Source organism: Capra hircus, chromosome 9 (assembly GCF_001704415.2).
Source record: "Capra hircus breed San Clemente chromosome 9, ASM170441v1, whole genome shotgun sequence".
Taxonomy (NCBI): Eukaryota; Metazoa; Chordata; class Mammalia; order Artiodactyla; family Bovidae; genus Capra; species Capra hircus.
In genome coordinates this window covers 309,338-322,725 of record NC_030816.1, presented here as the reverse complement: position 1 = coordinate 322,725, position 13,388 = coordinate 309,338, and the positions used below count along the sequence as shown (strand labels likewise).

The window sequence follows — 13,388 nt, the reverse complement described above, 5'->3', positions numbered from 1 at the left end:
AGAGTTTGTTCAAATTCATGTCTGCTGAGTCAGTGATGCTATCTAACCCTTCCTAACTTTTGCTATCCAACCCTTGCTATCTAACTGATGCTTCAGCCCTTCCAGTGAATATTCAGGGTTGATTTCCTTTAGGGTTGACTGGTTTGATATCCGTGCAGTCCATGGTGGGAGGTGTAATGGTTCAGTTCAGTTCAGTTCAGTTCGGTTCAGTCGCTCAGTCGTGTCCAACTCTTTGCGACCCCATCAATCGCAGCACGCCAGGCCTCCCTGTCCGTCAGCATCTCCCGGGGTTTACTCAGACTCACGTCCATTGAGTCCGTGATGCCATCCAGCCATCTCATCCTGGGTTGTCCCCTTCTCCTCCTGCCCGCAATCCCTCCCAGCATCAGAGTCTTTTCTAATGAGTCAACTCTTCGCATGAGGTGGCCAAAGTACTGGAGCTTCAGCTTTAGCATCATTCCTTCCAAAGAAATCCCAGGGCTGATCTCCTTCAGAATGGACTGGTTGGATCTCCTTGCAGTCCAAGGGACTCTCAAGACTCTTCTCCAACACCACAGTTCAAACGCATCAATTCTTCGCCGTTCAGCTTTCTTCACAGTCCAACTCTCACATCCATACATGACCACAGGAAAAACCATAGCCTTGACTAGACGGACCTTAGTCGGCAAAGTAATGTCTCTGCTTTTCAATATGCTATCTAGGTTGGTCATGACTTTTCTTCCAAGGAGTAAGCATCTTTTAATTTCATGGCTGCAGTCACCATCTGCAGTGATTTTGGAGCCCAAAAAAATAAAGTCTGACACTGTTTCTACTGTTTCCCCATCTATTTCCCATGAAGTGATGGGACCAGATGCCATGATCTTCGTTTCCTGAATGTTGAGCTTTAAGCCAACTTTTTCACTCTCCTCTTTCACTTTCATCAAGAGGCTTTTCAGCTCCCCTTCACTTTCTGAGTTAAATTCACCCATTCCAGACAATTTTAGTTCGCTGATTCCTAGAATGTCGGTGTTCACTCTTGCCATTTCCTGTTTGACCACTTCTCATTTGCCTTGATTCATGGACCCCAGGTTCCTATGCAATATTGCTCTTTACAGCATTGGACCTTGCTTCTATCACCAGTCACATCTACAACTGGATATTGTTTTTGCTTTGGTTCCATCCTTTCATTCTTTCTGGAGTTATTTCTCCACTGATCTCCAGTAGCATATTGGGCACCTGACCTGGGGAGTTCCTCTTTCAGTATCCTATCATTTTGCCTTTTCATACTGTTCATGGGGTTCTCAAGGCAAGAATACTGAAGTGGTTTGCCTTCACATGCTAGTAAAGTAATGCCCAAAATACTCCAAGCTAGGTTTCAGCAATACGTGAACCATGAACTTCCAGATGTTCAAGCTGGATTTAGAAAAGGCAGAGGAACCAGAGATCCAATTGCCAACATCCACTGGATCATGGAAAAAACAAGAGTTCCAGGAAAACATATATTTCTGCTTTATTGACTATGCCAAAGCCTTGGACTGTGTAGATTACAATAAACTGTGGAAAATTCTGAAAGAGATGAGAATACCAGACCACCTGACCTGCCTCTTGAGAAACCTATATGCAGGTCAGGAAGCAACAGTTAGAACCAGACATGGAACAACAGACTGGTTCCAAATAGGAAAAGGAGTATGTCAAGGCTGTATATTGTCACCCTGCTTATTTAACTTATATGCAGAGTACATCATGAGAAACGCTGGACTGGAAGAAACACAAGCTGGAATCAAGATTGCTGGGAGAAATATCAATAACCTCAGATATGCAGATGACACCACCCTTATGGCAGAAAGTGAAGAGGAGCTAAAAAGCCTCTTGATGAAAGTGAAAGAGGAGAGTTAAAAAGTTGGCTTAAAGCTCAACATTCAGAAAACGAAGATTATGGCATCCGGTCCCATCACTTCATGGGAAATAGATGGGGAAACAGTGGAAACAGTGTCAGACTTTATCTTTTTGGGCTCCAAAATGACCGCAGATGGTGATTGCAGCGATGAAATTAAAAGACAGTTACTCCTTGGAAGGAAAGTTATGACCAACCTAGATAGCATATTGAAAAGTAGAGACATTACTTTGCCAACAAAGGCCCGTTTAGTCAAGGCTGTGGTTTTTCCAGTGGTCATATATGGATGTGAGAGTTGGACTGTGAAGAAAGCTTTGATGCTTTTGAAGAATTGATGCTTTTCAACTGTGGTGTTGGAGAAGACTCTTGAGAGTCCTTTGGACTGCAAGGAGATCCAACCAGTCCATTCTAAAGGAGATCAGCCCTGGGATTTCTTTGGAAGGAATGATGCTAAAGCTGAAACTCCAGTACTTTGGCCACCTCATGCGAAGAGTTGACTCATTGGGAAAGACTCTGATGCTGGGAGGGATTGCGGGCAGGAGGAGAAGGGGACGACCCAGGATGAGATGGCTGGATGGCATCACTGACTCGATGGACGTGAGTTTAAGTGAACTCCGGGAGTTGGTGATGGACAGGGAGGCCTGGCGTGCTACGGATCATGGGGTCACAAAGAGTCGGACATGACTGAGTGACTGAACTGAACTGAACTGAGGATTGTCATAGCTTTCCTTCCAAGGATCAAGCGTCTTTTAATTCCATGGCTGCAGTCACCATCTGTGGTGATTTTGGAGCCCAAGACCTACTTCAGTCTATATAACGGGTTCTAGGTTCAGCCACCTCCCTACAACTGACTCAAATTCATTCCCTTTTATGACTAATATTCCATTGTATATATGGACCACATCTTCAATATTCATTCATCTATCAGTGGGCATCTGTGATCAAAAGCCCAGGGCCAGGTGGCTTCCTGCCCCTTTGGTGCTCACTCTTGTTTCCACACTGTGCTTGCCCTGCCTGTGTTTGTATCACTCTCCCTCCTCTAGCCTGCTCGTAGCTTCTTGCTTACGGATGAAGATTCACTGTTAGGTGTTCTTTCTCCCCGAGGTCTTCCTTGACCATCGCCTACCCCACACACAGCATATTTACGTCCCTCTTTTGTCCCGTGTGACACACATGTGTATTGTAGCACTGTATCTCATCGGTACGACTTTCTCCAGGGTAAATGGGAAAGGATTCTCTTTTACTGCCTGCCCTTCAGTACTTCATCTGATCTACACACAACCCAGTGAGGTGGATGGTGGTCACCTCGTTTGGCAGCTGAGAAACCTCATAATGGAAACTCTTAGCTGCCTTTCCCCAAGACACACCGCCAGTGAAGATCAGAGCTGAGATTCCATCAGCAAGTCAGTCGTGTCTGACTCTGTGCGACCCCATAGACGGCAGCCCACCAGGCTCCCCCGTCCCTGGGATTCTCCAGACAAAAACACTGGAGTGGGTTGCCATTTCCTTCTCCAGTGCATGAAAGTGAAAGGTGAAAGTGAAGTCACTCAGTCGTGTCCGACCCTCAGCGACCCCAGGGACTGCAACCCACCAGGCTCCTCCGTCTGTGGGATTCTTCAGGCAGGAGTGCTGGAGTGGGGTGCCATCGCCTTCTCTGATCAGCAGGTCTGCTTTGATCTAAATCAGCCTGTGTTCTTTCAACTACACCTACTTCACATTCCTAAGTTGAAACCATCTTTTAGAAGCTGCTGTTTGTTTTGATGGGTGCTCCGCTCGTTATGCAAGCATGGTTTTACTTTGAATTTGATTTCTGTGTGGCGGGTGCCCAGTGAATGTACTCTCTCATTGTCATGCAAGCGCACTTTCTTTGGACCAGTTTCACACACTGGCCACATTCACAGGTACATTTTGCTCTGTCACCATACGTTCCGTTTTTCTTGCCATTCTTTCTTGAAATAAAATCTTTCCAACTGATTTCTAATCAACAACCATTTTTTTAAAACTAGGAACCATTTTTTTGGTAATATTTCTTAAGACCTCAAAGTCATATAGTCACTTTGTGACTTCTGTGTTGGCATTTTCTTTTCTGATTATTGAATGTGCCTCCCGAAGTTAAAATTGCCTGATCCATAACTACTAGGTCAGATTTTCAAGTAATTTTGCACTGGTAATTTAAAATCGTTTTACTCGCTTTTTCTCCACTTCCCAAGCTTTTGGCACCAAGGATGGGGGAAGGGATAGTCAGGGAGTTTGGGATGGACATGTACACACTGCTATGTTTAAAATGGATAACCAACAAGGACCTAATATATAGCACAGGGAACTCTGCTCAATGTTATGTGGCAGCTTGGATGGCAGGGGAGTTTAGGGGAAAATGGATACACGTATATGTGTGGCTAAATCCCTTTGCTGCCCACCTGAAACTTTAACAACATTGTTAATAGGGCTATACCCCAATACAAAATAAAAGGCTTAATTTTTAAAAAAAAAAAAAAAAACATGCCTTGTAGTTTGCAAACTGTCCTTAACTAAACAGCTGCCAATTTTCTTGGGGTGGAGAGCAAGAGTATGTAGGTTCAGGTGAGAGAGGCAGTGTGAATGAAACTTTATAGTTTCCACAGGTCTGGATTGGACTGTGGCAGGTAGCACCATAGTTCGAACACCAGCTCTACTCTGGAGAAAGAAATCAAGAATGCCAAATGAAAAATTCTCTGTTAAAAGATGTCAATCTTTCACAAAGCTAAAATTGATAGCAGGTGTTAAGTGTATGAGTGCCTACAGAGGAGTGAGTGGATTACAGTATGTTAACATACACCTAAATGCAGTTGTACTGTCTTCATTAAGGCTTCAATCTGAATTGAGTCTGAATCTGAACCAAGACAATTGTACTCTGAAAAATATATCCTTGTGCAAAGCTAGGTCAATGAATATACCAGGATTCCTGAGTAGGGAACAACAGGCATATGTGTGTGTGTATGTATGTATTGTATTTATATATCCGCATACAATGCTAATATATCACTGCCAAGTAAAAGCACACATATATGCTTTTATGTATATATAAATGTATGTATGTATTTAACTTGTCGTTAGCGATTGAAATAGATTTTCATATCTTTAAAAACACTCTGTTGGTCGAACTTATGGTGTAAAACCCTGGATGCGCCACTTTGTCATTGTCACTTGGGGTCAGTCACCCTTAATTCAGCTTCCTGAACTCTTATCTCCCCTCCAGTTCTGCCACTCAATAAAAGAAGAAAAACAGACAGTAGGTGCATACACCTATAATCAGAGGGAAAAAAATAGGTCAAATTCCTCCTGTCATATGATCTTCCTTTAACAGGCTTCTCCCACCCACTCCGCCTTTCCTTTTGTGTGTGTGTGTGTGTGGTACATTCTCTTGCTGTGCTTTTTACCACGGGCCCTTTAAGCAAGACCAACTGAGCAACTGTCACAGGGGCTGCAACTGTCATAGATTCTGCAAGTTTGCTTCTGGATTCTTAAATACATCTAGTTCAAGAAAGGCTTAAGTATTAATCATGGCTTCTAATTCAAACCCAGCCTCTGAGGATGGTTTTCAAGGTAAGAAATCGATCGTGGTGTGTGGGGGGCAGAGAGAGGGGAAGGGGGTTCATGCCCTGGCCTTAGCAGAAAGTGTTTTATGCTGAGATATGTTTATGATGGGAGATGACTGCTAACCCATAGTTAGTAATGTACACGGTATGCTGAATACTCAAGGACTTTTGGCCATGTTTGAGATGGCTTTTCAGCAATACCAACGCCATTAAACCCCTTTACCTGTGTTTCTCGTATCTTGTCAGCTGACAGGGATTGTCAGCTTCAGTTTTGACTCCAGAATGCAGATTTTTCTGAGCAGAGTTAATAAAACTGATGCCTCCATGTTTTAAGAAACCATCTTACAGTTCAGGCTCTCAAATGTTAAATGTTTCTCAAAGCTACAGATACCAGAACAAATTCTACTTGATACATGCTTTTAGGTATACTTCATCTGATAGTATTCTCAGAAAAATATTCATAATTTACGAACTTGTGTACATCTAAGAAGTGACCTTTTTAATGATTTAGACAATATGATCTAAGTTATTCTCTTCATGGAAGTTTTACCCCAAGTCTTTATTTCAGCTCCAGTATGCTGCTCTGCTCGTTACAACCTAGCATTTTTGTCCTTTTTTGGTTTCTTCGTTCTCTATTCATTACGGGTGAATCTGAGTGTTGCACTAGTGGACATGGTGGATTCAAACACAACTGCCAAAGATAATAGAACGTCCTACGAGTGTGCAGAGCATTCTGCTCCCATAAAAGTTCTTCACAACCAAACGGTGAGTGCTGTTTTTTCAAACAGATTATCTTAATCGTGAAATACTTCCAGGTAAACATATTGAAAAACATTGAATTTGTACCTCCTACAGAAACACACATTCTTTCTTCATGTAAACCCTGAATGATTTTCTTTTGTGTTTTCCCAGTGACTGGTTAGCTGCTGCCACTGCACCCTGATCTGTTTGAAAAGTAACTTTTGAGTTTCCTCCATAAACATGCCATCCTTGAAGAGAATTTAGAAAAACCTGTCTGGCATACTGGGAAATTAGATTGTTTTAGATGTTGCTAAATAGTTTTTATGGGAACAATATTTAATAGCTGTACTCTTTAAAAGGTTCCTGTTGCAGGAGAACTTTTAAAATTTTATTTATTTATTTTTGGCTATGCTGGGTCTTAGTTGCCGCGTAGACTTTTCTCTCCTTGCTGCAAGTGGGGGCTCCTCTCTAGTTGCAGTGAGCAGGCTTCTCATTGCGGTGGCTTCTCTTATTGCAGAGCAAGGGCTCTAGGGTGCACGGGCTTCAGTAGCTGTGGCACGTGGGCTCAGTGGTTGCAGTTCCCCAGACTCTAGAGTACAGGCTCAGTAGTTGTGGTGCTTGGGCTTGGTTGTTCCACGTTATGGGGGATCTTCATAGGTCAGGGATCAAGCATGTGTCTCCTGCATTGTCTGGCTGCTTCTTTACCACTGATCCACCAAGGAAGCCCTCTGTTGCAGGAGAATTTAAACAATCTCAACTACAAGGGTGAAAAATAAGAATTCATCAATATCTTTTCAAAAATCTATAACATGTCTCACCTAAGCTACTTATATCATTTTGCCCCCCTCGTATTCTAGTGGTATTGATGAGTGCTTGTTCATCATTTGTTCAGAATTGAGTTTTACACATATTAAACGTTTTGTTTTGCATGGAGACAGTACAGGGGGGACAGGCTGGTGTCTTTTTATAAGCATATTTTTATCCATCTTCAGTGCTTATCAAGGAGCCAGATCCCATGTTAGGTGAGTCTTCTCTGCCATTTACAGATGAGAAGACTTCCCTCTCCTCAAACAGGGAAGAGGGTTTCTGCCCCCAAACAAGCACATGTACGAAAATAATGACATCAAAAATCTTTACACTGTACTTTGATAATGCTACTGAATACATGTTAAGGGTACATATCACCCACTTTCCCTACCTCAACCTGTAACTGCTAGATACTTCATGAAGCCCTGGAATTTCAGAGAAGCTACAGAATGGTACTGTAAACAAACATAATTATGGGTTTGCTTTGTATTTCTCCTTTCCACAAATTCTGTCTGATAATTCAACTACTTGAAAAGTTTTAGTCACTAATCGTGTCCAACTCTTTGCAATCCCATGGACTCTAGCCCACCAGGCTCCTCTGTCCATGGAATTCTCCAGGCCAGAATACAGGGATGGGTAGCCATTCCTTTCTCCACGGGATCTTCCCGACCCAGGGATCAAACCGAGGTCTCCTACATTGCAGGCAGATTCTTTAGCATCTGAGCCACCTTTCTGCCTTATATGCAGAGTAAAAAGAAATCCTGAATGGTTCTTAACACATGGGTTAGGTTACATGGCTACGTGCACTAAAGATTCAGATACCCAGTTGTCAAATCTTCATATTCGGACTTCCCTGGTGGTGCAGTGGATAGGGATCTGCCTGCCAATGCAGGACACAGGTTCGATCCTTTGTCCTGGAAGATTCTACATGCCATGGAGCAAATTAGCCCGTGGGCCACAACTCCTGAGCCTGTGCTCTGCAATAAGAGAAGCCACTGCAATGAGAAGTCCATGCACCGCAGCTAGAGAGTAGTCCCTACTCGATGCAACGAGAGAAAGCCCGTGCATAGCAACAAAGACCCAGCACAACCAAAAATATAAACTAATACAATTTTTAAATCATCATATTCACCTTGCTGTGTGTTGCTGCTAGTTAAAAGACCTTTCCTGCTCACATGAAGTTTCTGGCTTGGTTCAGATTCCTGCTCTGTGCTACTGCTCTGTATCTTGGTTTAAGCGCTTGCTCTGAAATGAGGAGACATTATATTTTTGCATACTGGTAGCTAACATTAAGTGGTTACTTACTATGTGTCAGGCCTTATTTTATGTGCCTTTTCCATTTAATCTTCCCAGATCACAAATCCAGTAAGTAACACAGCTGGCCTTGAACCCAGTCCTAGCTCTAAAGCCTGGCTTAGCCTCTGAAGTATCCTGATCAGTAACTTTCTGGATCAACTCTCTGCCTTTTTTGAGCCTTCTTTGTCACAAAACATCTACAATTCATCCCATCGTCTAGTTTTATAAAATAGCAAGCATGCCTGCACATTATGACTTTCAGTGATTTTCCGTTCACTCCTAGATACTGCATGTCTGTATCACATTGACTCATCCCCCCAAGAGGAAGTCTGCATGTTCTTCAGCCTCCATCAGTGGTTCTGGGGAGTTTCCTGGTAGTCCAGTGGTTAGGACTTGGTGCTTTCACTGGTATGGCCTGGGTTCAGTCCCTGGTCGGGGAACTAAGATCTCACAGGCCTCACAGCCAAAAAACGAGAGAACAGGAAAAAAAGAACAGTGGTTCAAAATTGCATTTATATGTACTCACATGCCAATAAGAGAAAGGAGCCATTTTATCAAGATGTTAAAAGGCTGGGTTTTTAAAAAAATTTTTACTTGGTGGAAATTTTCTTTACAATGTTCTGTTGGTTTCTGCTGTACAACAATGGAAATCAGTCCTAATTATATATGTATCTGGAGCCTCCCTGACCTCCCCCATCCCACCCCTCTAGGTCATCACAGAGTGCCAGGGTGGGCTCCCTGTGTTCTGTAGCGGCTTCTCACTAACTGTCTATTTTACGCGAGTGTGTGTATATGTCAGCGCTACCTCCCCCATTCATTCCCGCCCTCACTGTCCCCTGCTGTGTCCAGAAATCCATCCTCTACTAGTTTCATCAGTACTGTTTTTCTAGTTCCCATATATATATGTTAATTGTCTCTCTCTTTCTGACTTACTTCACTCTCTATAACAGGCTCTAGGTAGAAACCTCAGGCACTGTTAGTGGGAATGTAAACTGATGCAGCCATTGTGGAGAAGAGTGTGGAGTATTCCTTAAAAAAAAAAAGAGGACTAAAACTACCATATGACCCAGCAATCCCACTACTGGGCATATACCCTGAGAAAACCACAATTCTAAAAGACATGTGCACCCCAGTGTTCACTGTAGCGCTATTTACAGCAGCCAGACGTGGAGGAAACGTCCAAGTCCACTGACAGATGAATGGATAAAGCTGTGGTACATGAACACGAAGGAATGTTACTTAGCCATAAAAGACTTTTTTTTTCTTTTTCCTGTTCTTTATAGGGTAAAAAGTACCGGTGGGATGCAGAAACTCAAGGATGGATTCTCGGGTCTTTTTTTTATGGCTACATCATCACACAAATTCCTGGAGGATATGTTGCCAGCAGAAGTGGGGGGAAGCTGTTGCTAGGATTCGGGATCTTTGCTACAGCTATCTTCACCCTGTTCACTCCCCTTGCCGCAGATTTCGGAGTCGGAGCCCTTGTTGCACTCAGGGCACTAGAAGGGCTAGGAGAGGTATGCTTTTTTCTCTTTTATTTTTCTTCTTACCCCTTCTCACTTTCTTATCTTCTTAAAGATATCATTCTTTGGTATGAACATGAGCCCCAAGAAATGACACTGAAAGATGATAAGGGTTTATTTTTTAACTAAAAACTGATTAAACCATAAAATAACGTGAGTAGATTTTTGTTTGTGGTCGATGAGCTCTCCAGTGGAAGCACTCCAAAGTTAGAAGCTTTGCTCAAAGACCAGAGAAAACATTTTGTAGGGGACACTTCACAGCTCCCACTGCTCCCTCCTACTGAGGAGATAAGGAAGTGAAAAAGTGTTAGTCTCATTCAGGCCTTAAATAAAGTAGATGAGTAAAGTTAACATTGAGAGGAATCCCTTTGTATCTGTGTAGGAAAAACACTGACTGGAGTAGTAAAATCCAGTCATATAATAATAGCTAGAAAACTTTGGAAATTGCCAAGTGCTATTTACATTTAAGCTTTGGTCACTCACCTGAATGATCCTTATCAAATAGAGGTGTACCAAATAAACTCTTCTTGATTACAAAATAAAACTAGCCCCCTAATACCAGGTTCCTCTTCTCCTTGCATAAGTAAAATACCTGTTTTACAGATAAAGACCTGGAAGTTCTAAGAGGTTAACTAATCTTTCTGAGGCTACAACAGCTAGTGAATGGCCAAGGAGAGCAGTGAATCTACCACTTTGAATCTACCAGAGTCCATTCCTTCCTGTTCCCTGTAGCATCTCTTCCTCTCCCAAGTCTCTATGGACCTCCCTGCTTTCACCGTTCTGTTACTTCTCCATTATCAGTAATTGGTATTTTTTTAAGTCAAGGTGTAACAGATGTACAATATTATGTAAATCTCAGATGTACAACATAGTGATTCAAACAGTAAACTGTGGAAAATCCTGAAAGAGATGGGAATACCAGACCACCTGACCTGCCTCTTAAGAAATCTGTATGCAGGTCAGGAAGCAACAGTTAGAACTGGACATGGAACAACAGACTGGTTCCAAATAGGAAAAGGAGTACGTCAAGGCTGTATATTGTCAGCCTGCTTATTTAACTTATATGCAGAGTACGTCATGAGAAACGCTGGGCTGGAAGAAACACAAGCTAGAATCAAGATTGCCGGGAGAAATATCAATCACCTCAGATATGCAGATGACACCACCCTTATGGCAGAAAGTGAAGAGGAACTAAAAAGCTGCTTGATGAAAGTGAAAGAGGAGAGTGAAAAAGTTGGCTTAAAGCTCAGCATTCAGAAAACGAAGATCATGGCATCTGGTTCCATCACTTCATGGGAAATAGATGGGGAAACAGTGGAAACAGTGTCAGACTTTATTTTGGGGGGCTCCAAAATCACTGCAGATGGTGACTGCAGCCATGAAATTCAAAGACGCTTAGTCCTTGGAAGAAAAGTTATGACCAACCTAGATAGCATATTCAAAAGCAGAGACATTACTTTGCCGACTAAGGTCCGTCTAGTCAAGGCTATGGTTTTTCCTGTGGTCATATATGGATGTGAGAGTTGGACTGTGAAGAAGGCTGAGCGCCGAAGAATTGCTGCTTTTGAACTGTGGTGTTGGAGAAAACTCTTGAGAGTCCCTTGGACTGCAAGGAGATCCAACCAGTCCATTCAGAAGGAGATCAGCCCTGGGATTTCTTTGGAAGGAATGATGCTAAAGCTGAAACTCCAGTACTTTGGCCACCTCATGGGAAGAGTTGACTCATTGGAAAAGACTCTGATGCTGGGAGGGATTGGGGGCAGGAGGAGAAGGGGACGACAGAGGATGAGATGGCTGGATGGCATCACTGACTCGATGGACGTGAGTTTGAGTGAACTCTGGGAGTTGGTGATGGACAGGGAGGCCTGGCGTGCTGCGATTCATGGGGTTGCAAAGAGTCGGACATGACTGAGCGACTAAACTGAACTGAACTGATACTCCATTTGTAACGTTTATAAAATATTATATTCCCTGTGATATATAATTTCCTGACAGCTTATTTATTTTATACCTAGTAGTTTGTATTAATAGCTCTTAATCCCCTACTCCTATCTTGCCCTTCCACTAATTGGCATTTACTAGGCTAATTATGACCAGAAAACTTAAAAAAAAAATACCATAAACACTCTAATTGAGTGTTTTTTGGTAGGACCATTTTTCCTGTTGATAAGAATGAATTTGAATTTTCTTCTAGTATCCCACAGTATTAGATCAGTATGTTTAAGTTATGTATTGGTTACACTTCCATTTCATTCAAGCCTTAAATAAAGTGAAAGAAAGTGAAGTCGCTCAGTTGTGTCCAACTGTTTGCGACCCCATGGACTGTAGCCTACCAGGCTCCTCCTTCCATGGGATTTTCCAGGCAAGAGTACTGGAGTGGGTTGCCATTTCCTTCTCCAGGGGATCTTCCCAACCCAGGGATCGAACCTGATTCTCCCTCATTCCAGGCAGACACTTTAACCTCTGAGCCACCAGGGAAGCCCTTAAAAATATATATATATATGTATAAATAATGTATTGAATGATGATATAAAGGGATTCCTCTCAATGTTAACTTTATTTAAAGTAGATGAGTAAAGTTAACATTGAGAGGAATCCCTTTATATCATCATTCAATACATTCTTTTATATTTTTTATAACCCTTACTTCACAGTCCTCAAACCAGTTGACAGAATCCACAAATCTTTGTTCAGATTTTTAAAGAACTTCACTATGAGGTATTTTCACTCAACACTGTAAAGGCATGTCACTCCACGAAACGTAATTCTGGTTTGAGTCTTATCCAGAAATTTTTCTTGCAACAAAATACTCAACTGAATTTAAAACATTAACGAAACTACTTTGTATTTCATCAGAAATGCCTTTTTCCCTTCTCAGGGTGTCACGTATCCAGCCATGCATGCCATGTGGTCTTCATGGGCTCCCCCTCTTGAAAGAAGCAAGCTTCTGAGTATTTCATATGCAGGTGAGATAACCATTTTTATAAAGATTTTTGCTACAGTTTGTTATTTACACATCAACCTTGGGGGAAAGGTATACACCAGAGTCATGTAATGTCAAGTGTTTCCTTTGGGGAAAAATAAAGTTTTGAGGATACAACTTAGTTATTAATGGTTTTCCTTGGCTCACTAGCATATAGCAATGTGGCATAATTAACTATTGTCATTTTCTCCATCTGCCATCCTTTATTTCAAACCATGTTGCCTTTTCAGATGTTGGTATAGAGAATGCTTTAACAGAACAAAATCCCCAAAAAGCTGGAAAATTGAATACTTGTATCCTTAAGTTGTGATTTCTGGTTTGATCATCTCATAAATGACTTTCAATCCCTCCCTTCAGACACTTTTTTTTTCCCCTATGCATTATTTTCTGTCATTTGATCTATAGGTAAGATAGCATGAGCTTTATATGTGAATTATAATTCCTCCAGCTCACTGGAGGAATGAACTTTTGATCTGACTGCTTTTAAATATAGGGGTTGAGAAAGACCTCTCTTGCAGTGGCTTTTAAGCTAAAATCTAAAGAATGAGATGAACCAGTCATGCAAAGAGCAAAAAAGGAAAGCATTCCAG

General features: G+C 42.1%; 1 protein-coding gene across 3 annotated transcripts in view; it reads left to right on the top strand.

Moving 5' to 3' along the window:
• Positions 1 to 13,388, top strand: part of SLC17A5 (solute carrier family 17 member 5) — an 86,094-nt gene that overhangs the window by 10,319 nt on the left and 62,387 nt on the right. For 2 of the 3 annotated variants that reach the window (XM_018052865.1, XM_018052864.1), the window contains 3 exons: positions 6,017 to 6,213; positions 9,576 to 9,809; positions 12,694 to 12,781. In XM_018052865.1, the coding sequence (XP_017908354.1) occupies positions 6,017 to 6,213; positions 9,576 to 9,809; positions 12,694 to 12,781 (519 nt within the window). Of the gene's footprint in view, positions 1 to 4,354; positions 5,456 to 6,016; positions 6,214 to 9,575; positions 9,810 to 12,693; positions 12,782 to 13,388 lie in introns of those variants that run through there. The other variant, XM_005684429.3, reaches the window with a different exon arrangement.